General features: G+C 43.2%; 1 protein-coding gene across 1 annotated transcript; it reads right to left on the bottom strand.

Moving 5' to 3' along the window:
* Positions 1-6,898: 6,898 nt before the first annotated feature.
* LOC106012008 (uncharacterized protein K02A2.6) lies at positions 6,899-7,567 on the bottom strand. The gene has a single exon (XM_013083550.1). It carries the CDS (start codon positions 7,565-7,567, stop codon positions 6,899-6,901), a length of 669 nt encoding a protein of 222 aa, XP_012939004.1.
* Between the last annotated feature and the right edge of the window lie 253 nt (positions 7,568-7,820).

Below are 7,820 nucleotides of genomic sequence, written 5' to 3'. Positions count from 1 at the left end.
AATTTCTTCCACTGAAACGTCAGAGTCAGAAAACTTAAAGAAGATGGCAAAGAAAATGGAAAGCTTGATGACTGACTTTCAGCTACAATGTTTGATCTTCTTTAACAGGTCATTTCCCTTCCAATACGTGTACATCAAAAGAAAGCACCATGTTGTGTAAAAGAAGACTATCATGCTAATCAGACCTTTTATTACCTAGAAAAACTGCTATTGTTTCGCTTGGCACGAGAGAAAAATCACAACTTTGTGTACAAAACCTTTCAGTACTATAAACTCAAATAACCAGCACTAATTCACTTTTAGTAGAAGTTTTACGGCGCTCGCAACTGCATAAGGTCATATATGAGCGCCAAGGGATGGATGTCAACAGAGACTTACAGGGAATCAGACTTACTCTGTTCACCTCTCTAGCTTTAACAGCACAAAGTCTGTTTTGACTTTCAATTTCAAGGCACCCCGGAAATAGCGGGTCCCAAGAGTGTGACAAATATACAAAAGAAGTAGAGGAAAATGACGAAAGTAAGGATTAGGAAAGAAAAAGCAGCAGTCCCTGTTGTAATTCAGGCACAGTTATGATGAGCATGACATTGTTGGATCATCCCATTTACAATTCTACCATGCATTAGAACGAAAAATGTTCCCCCCCCCCCCCCTTTGGGAATGGCCCAGAGACACTTCAGTTAGTGGCACCGCCCTGGGGGGAACCTGCACTAAGAATATGCAGAAAACGAGTCTATTTGCTTCATTAAATAGTTGCCCTGTTCAAAATAAATCAACCATTCAAGCGAGGCTGCAGTTTTCTATCAACATGTAAAACGATATCAGAGAAATTTCACTCAAATTCTTGGAAACAGATCATGGACTATGAACCGTTTAATTTTAGTAGAGGTTTCACGGCACTCGCAACTGCATAAGGTAATATAAGCCTGTACCCGTGGTTTTATGCACCCCGCATAATTTAGCCAAATTTGATCATTTTTTGCATAATTTCTAATTATTTTCCTTTACCATTCTTTGTAAAAATTTAATAGAATCGCATAATTTCACATTTTTGGGCTCGGTCTGCATAATTTCAGAATTTTTCTCGCATAAAACGAGGGGGTGAATGTCAACAGAGAAGTCTTTACAGGGAATCAGGCTTAAACTGCTCACTTCTCTAGTTTCAACAGCACAAAGTCTGCTTCGACTATAAATTAGGCACCCCAGAAATAGCGGGTCACAAGAGTGTGACAAACATACAAAAACGAAGTAGAGGAAAATAACCATAGTAAGGCATAGGAAAGAAAAAGCAGCAGTTTCCTGTTGCAGTACAGGTACAATTATGAGCATGACATTGACAATGACAATGGTGAATCAGCCCATTTACAATTCTACCGTGCGTATGTGCATAAGAACATGCTAATGTCCCCCTTTTGGGAATGGCGCCTAAAGACACTTCAGTCAGCAGCACCGCCCCGGTGGGTATTCTTCTAATACTAATAGTTCCAGTTGATGTCGTCTTACAGATGGCGGTTCTTACAGTCTACTCAGAAATTCCTTGGGTCCTGAAAAACTTCTGATAATACCTTGAGGGTTTTCCATCGACAGTCAGGTACACGTTATTGGTCTTTTGTCCCCGAGAACCGCTTAACCTTTTCATCATAGTTTCAGTGCAGTCAATGTGATGAACAATGAACTTACGTTCAAGATGATGGTATCCAAGTGTGCAACTGTAATATTCCTGGAATATTGTTTTGGGTGTTTCATTAGCAATAGTGTGACTGTCTCGCCCAGATTTCTCATAGTCATAGCTTTCAAATTCACACCTGTCTCCAATCTTGCGTCCGTCAATTAGTTGTAAGGCTAAGGTAGGCTACTCCTCTCAGAAATTTCCGTTGTGGTTAGCTTCACTTATAATAAATTGGATTTTGGAGCTTTCTAAACAGTCATTTCCTTGGCAGCACCTTCTACCATAAAGTGTTTCAGGTTGAGTAGATGTAAGTCAGAGCGGGGTTCAGAGCGGGGTTTGGCATTCAGAGAGATGAAGAAACTTTTGGTTCACCAAACAATAAAATTTCATGAGATTGTTAGAGATTATTGCCAAGTTCGACCCGTTTCTACATGAGCACATCAAGCAGCATGGCAACAGAGGGTCTGGCCAAACATCTTATTTGTCAAAAACAATTTGTGAGGACATAATACAACTGATGGCCGATAAAGTTAGATGTTCTATTATCGATGACATCAAACAAGCTGGGTAGGCCTACTCAGGTACACCAATGGACTCGACACCCGATGTTTCACATGCTGAACAATCACTCTCATCGTTATAGATTCTACGAAAAGAACCAACTGCAACAGAATTATTCTCTTCTGGCTTTATCCTAGTTTTTCTTATAATTGCCATACTCGCATGAGCCTGTTTCTTCCACAAAGTGACTGTATTTTATGTATTGCAGGAGCAATTCAATTCACACGTTTTACAAGCAACGAATATGGCCTTCTTGCATTTTTTGCGTTACACAATCCAGGCTTGAAACTTGAAAGAGGGGTCTACATCTAAATCATCATCAGACTTTACAATAATTTACTGCAATTCCACATCTTTGGGGACTCATGGATCTAAGTACATGTATTACTTTTACTAGTAGCAGAAACAGTTTCAACAAGAGAATGTTTATAAGTTTACAAATGGTCAAAGATACCACCACTGATTATGGGTGCATGAACGTCAAACTCTGAAGGCAAGGACGAACAATTAAAGCAAAGGCGTCAAAACAACAGTGTAATAATTGAACTGATTGTAAGGAAGCGTATAAAAGTCCCATAATGTGCCTTATATCCTTTCTGACTCTCTGTCTTACATCAACTCACTTACAAACTACACGCTCCTGTCCTACACCCAAAAAATAGTTGGGCTACAACAAAAAATACGCCTTGACTGAAACCGAGAAAAGTATCGTGTTCGCATGGCTACCTAGCCATGTGGGCATCCGAGGAAACGAGCAGGTAGATCACCTGGCGAGGGAATTCCTATCCCTTCTCTTAGGATCAACGACCAACACTCTCCCACAGACTGTGACAGACTGGCTTTAAATTTAACAATAAAGTAAAAAACTACACCTCCAGTTTGTGGGAGACTCATAGAAAAAACAACAACAAGTAAACAACAAACTTTACAACATTAAGCCCAAACTGGGACCGCAAAATCCTTCGGGCCTCTCTAGTAGAGACGAAGTCATTTTTACTCGATTACGCATCGGACACACATCAAAACCTCCTTCAGGGAGATGAGAAGCCGTTCTGTGTCTAATGCGACACAGATTTCACAATTAGATACATTTTAACCGAAAGTCTAGACTTCGAAGAGAGTAGGAAATATACTACAGAAACAAAAGACAAAACTTCTTCCAGTGGAGAGCCTCCAGGCCGAGGCAAACATACCATCACTCGCACTCAGACGTACACAACTCTCACTACGATAAGCAATTAAACAAAGCTCAACACCAGAGAACCCAGCACACGACTGCATTTTCAAAACAAACCCAGACACCATGCCATAAACAAATTCCAAAACAACGAAAAACTCATCAAGCCCTTCGACCTCAGAGTCTGTGAGAACCTCAAAAAACATACTTTCCAAACAAGACATCCAACAATTTTTTCCCCGACCTCCCTTCGTGGCACCTCACCAAGGCAAAAGTAGACTTACAGCTGGCCGCACACAACAAAGCAAGTACAAAACAGTAAAAGGTAGTGTGCCAGTCTCAGTAAAATGTGGTTTCTGATTATATCGCTAAGCTAACACTAACCCTCTATTTTTGTTATTCTCTTTATCCAAGGCCAGTCAAATATAACTTTCCTGTAAGCTTTTGTGGCTTATTGTCATAATGGGAACAAATACAGATGTTTATTTGCCACTGACATTTTATCTAAGTGCATGCCGTGTGTGTGTGTGTGTGTGTGTGTGTGTGTGTGTGTGTGTGTGTGTGTGTGTGTGTGTGTGTGTGTGTGTATGTAAACAGATGGGGGGGGATGTCGTGGCGTTTAGACAGAGTTGAAGGAGATAGGCAAGATTGATTTGTAAACTTGGGGATTGTTGTTGTTTTTTGTTTTTCTGGGCATGGGCTAGTTTTTATTACTCAATTTGTTATGGTATTTGATGTCATGATGGGTCATTGTTCAAAGGGGAACTGAACCTTGACCCGTCTTGGTAGTCAATGCAAATGTAATAAATGTTTTTCAGTTAGTAGGACAACAATACATACACATTTTTTTTTAGTTATCAGGACAACAGGTTTTTCGGGAAGGTCGGGTGGAGCTATTTTGGGAAATAATGAGGTTTACTTTTTACTTAGAAACAGTAAAAAAAAAATTCCCCTGATTAATCATTGATATCAGGATTTTCCTATACTTTGAAACAATATTATTTAATAAGTGTCATTTTACACCTACATCCTTATGTTATCTTATGTTTTCTCCTCCTCCTCCTCTTCTTCTTTTTCTTCTTGACTGGCTTTAGATAATATGTGTTCTTTTCTCTTTGATCTGTCCTCCAGGAGTAGAATATAACACCTAACAAATGTCACCGGTAGATGAGACTGAGCGCACACATGTAGGACATTTTTGACTATGGTGACGAAGAAACTAAATTTGGTTGCTCCACTAGGGAGTGGGAATGTGGGAAAATGCCCGCCTCGTGACTCATTTGGAGCAGAGGATGTTAGAATTTTTAAAAATACAACTGTTCAAAATAACCGTGTTAGGTAACCTGTGTTAGTTCGAATTCATGTACTTTCAAATTTTATGTATATAAAATGTTGTCCCTGCTTTTGCTTTGTTTTAGTTTTAACAACATGCACTAACTCATTTTGTCAGTTTTGTTTTTCACTAAGTCAGCAAATTTCAACGATGGCGTCGAATAATGCATAGAACGGGCATGGGACAAAATTTTAGAAAAAAACATTTTTTACTAACCTTTTTTTTTTGTCTCCCAAAGTCCAACCCCTTGGTCCTCGTCCTGGGAGATGGAAACAGAACAGAGTAGAGGTTTTCTGGGTTCGGGTGAGCTACGGTGTGACGTCATGTCACGTGGGCTTTACGCTAGCCGTGAAGGCCGACCTTGGTAACCTTAACATGTTGCTGGCTGATGGGGCTCTGGTGAAGCTGTGGCAGGCAGAAAGACCTGACAGTGGATGGATAGAACACTTTACTTTCATCATAATGTATGTGTGTCTGGAGAAAGGTTCCGTAAGACGCATTTGCTCGAACTAAGTATACAGAGCATCAATATATTAGTAAAGAATGGCGGACAACATCAATGAACTTTCAATAATTCAACAGGGTTACAAGTGATGACGAAATCAACTGAAATGAAATGGAAAACACAAGACGGTGATGTAGAACGGAATGAAATGTGATGCAGCGTGGTGGAATCAGGCTCTCGTCAATGTTTGGGCATGTAGAGTTATTGGTATCATTTTAAAGCTTGTTCCATTGTCTTTATTTGGATGAACAAAATATCAATTTATCTTGAATACAAGTCGAGATATTTGTTAACGAAGGAGGTGGGGGTCACCTGTTTTCAGAGAAAAAGTTAGTGAGAAAATGGCCGCCAAAGATTAGTTATTTCCACAGCTTAAGAGTGAGTGGTAACTGAACATTTCCATTTTTTGTGCCTTTAATTAACGTTTTTCATCAAAATCCACACACAAATGAGTTCTTTAATGGGCATGAAAGGTGTTGAGCCAAAAAACAAAAATTTGAAAATAATTCACAAACCTGACGAAAAAAGCAAGTTTCTTCACTTTGATTATTTTGACGAGAGCCTGATTCAACCGCGCTGCCTCTCAAATGATGAATGGTCGCACTGACAAATGAAACTACATGTAGATCTACACGCATGAGTCCCCGAGGGGCGCAGAGTGATGATGATGATGATGATAGGACATGAACTGATCAAACTGATCAATAACACTAACCCCAAGTTCACGGCCTCTCATTAGTCTCAAGAGGTTTTCGGCCTCTCATTAGTCTCAAGAGGTTTGAGTCCTGGCTTATTGTGTGGCATGAGACGTTGCAAGGCCCTGTGGGTTCTGGAAGGGGCTGCTTCTTGCCCGGTGGGGGTAGTCACTTCTGGCACGACGGGGGTGTTCGGTGCTTCTGACATGGTAGAAGGAGACGACGAGGGACCTGGGATAGCGGTTTCAGGAAAGGGTGCGGAAGGGGGCATGGGGTGCCCTCCTGTGTCACATCGGATGCAGCGGGAGCGTTGATGGGGCTGGGGGGGGGGATATATATATATATATGGAGAGGGAACCGCTGCTGTCTCTTGAATGGTGGGCGACTGCCTAGGAGGGGCTCGTTCGGTTTCAGTCGTTGCCAGTTTGAAGGCTCTGAGGAAGCGTCTGTTGCGTCTAGTGAAACGTCCAGAGCCATCAATTTTGGCAATGTACTGGTTGTGGTCCAACACTTTAGTCACCAGCTCTGTGCGGTCCCATTTTTTAGGCGCATTTCCAGTTTGGTTCTGTACGAAGCATCTGTCACCTGGGGACAGGGGTGGGAGAGCTTTGACAAGTTCATTTAATGTCTCTGCAGTTCTGGTGTAACGTGCTCGGAGAGCAGCCTCTTTTAATGCCCAGGCCTCTCGCCATAGGGTATTGATGGCCGGATTAGAGAACTTTTCCAGTCTGTTAGTGAAGGAAAAGGCATCACGGATGGGGCGTCCGAAGATGATCTGGGCTGGTGACACATTGCAGTCGGGATCGGGAGTATTGCGCAGCTGGAGCATGGCATGCAGTAGGTGGTCGTTGTCCAATGTCCCTGTTGGGCCCACATTAGATCGGAGAAGCCTCTTGGCACTCTTCACTGCAACTTCGGCACGGCCATTGGATTGGGGGTGGTACGCTGAGGACAGGCGCTACCTCACTCCCCAACGCTGAAGGAATTCACCGCTAGCGCTTGCTGTGAACTCAGGGCCCCCGTCACAGGAGAGCTCCTCAGGGACGCCGAAGGTGGTGAAGAACGATCTGAGACATGCTATCAGGCCTCCGGCCCCTGAGTGAGGGCTTCCTGAGGGTGTAGAAAATATTTCTGACCATCCGGTAAGACGGTCGCAAACAATGAGGTAGTGGTGGCCACCGAACTCGAAGAAGTCAGCGAAGATCTGTTCGAAAGGGGTGGATGGCGGGATTGCTGGTTCAGACGGCAGTGGAGCCTGGGATGAAGCGTTCCGGTTGCACTCACGACATTTTGTCCTTGTGGATTGGATGTCGTTGGTGATACCCGGCCAGAAGACGATGGCTTGGGCCCGTAGTTCAATTGCTGATACGCCCTGATGTGCAGAATGCAGTCCCTCAAAGATCGACGGTCGATGGGATGATGGCACCACCACACGATCGTTGTACATGACCACACCATCTAGGATGTACAGGGAGTCCTTATATCGCATCAAGGATGAGATTGATGGGTTGTCGTGGACAAATCCCTCCGATATTGCCGTCATCACTTGGGACTTACAGAGTCCGCTTTTTTCTCCTGTGCCATCCGAGACCAGGGGATGGAGGTGAGCCCCTCTGCGTTCTGACATATGGATGCAATTAATAAGAATTCAGAGCAGTCTTCGGGTGATGCTTCTGTATATGCACAGGGATGACGAGAAGTGGCGTCTGCTGCAGAGTTTGTTTTTCCCGGTAAGTGGGCGATGCAAAAATGCCAAGGCAGGGTGCGCTGCTTCAGGCGGAAGAGGCGGGAGTTTGAGATCTCATCGAGGGTGCGATCTCCGAAGATCTTTGTGAGTGGCTTATGGTTCGCAATCACGATGAGGTTGGGGCAGCCTTGGG

This window comes from Aplysia californica, unplaced genomic scaffold (assembly GCF_000002075.1).
Source record: "Aplysia californica isolate F4 #8 unplaced genomic scaffold, AplCal3.0 scaffold00241, whole genome shotgun sequence".
NCBI lineage: Eukaryota > Metazoa > Mollusca > Gastropoda > Aplysiida > Aplysiidae > Aplysia > Aplysia californica.
The sequence above is the reverse complement of the archived record's forward strand: the minus strand, read 5'-3'. Positions and strand labels throughout refer to the sequence as shown.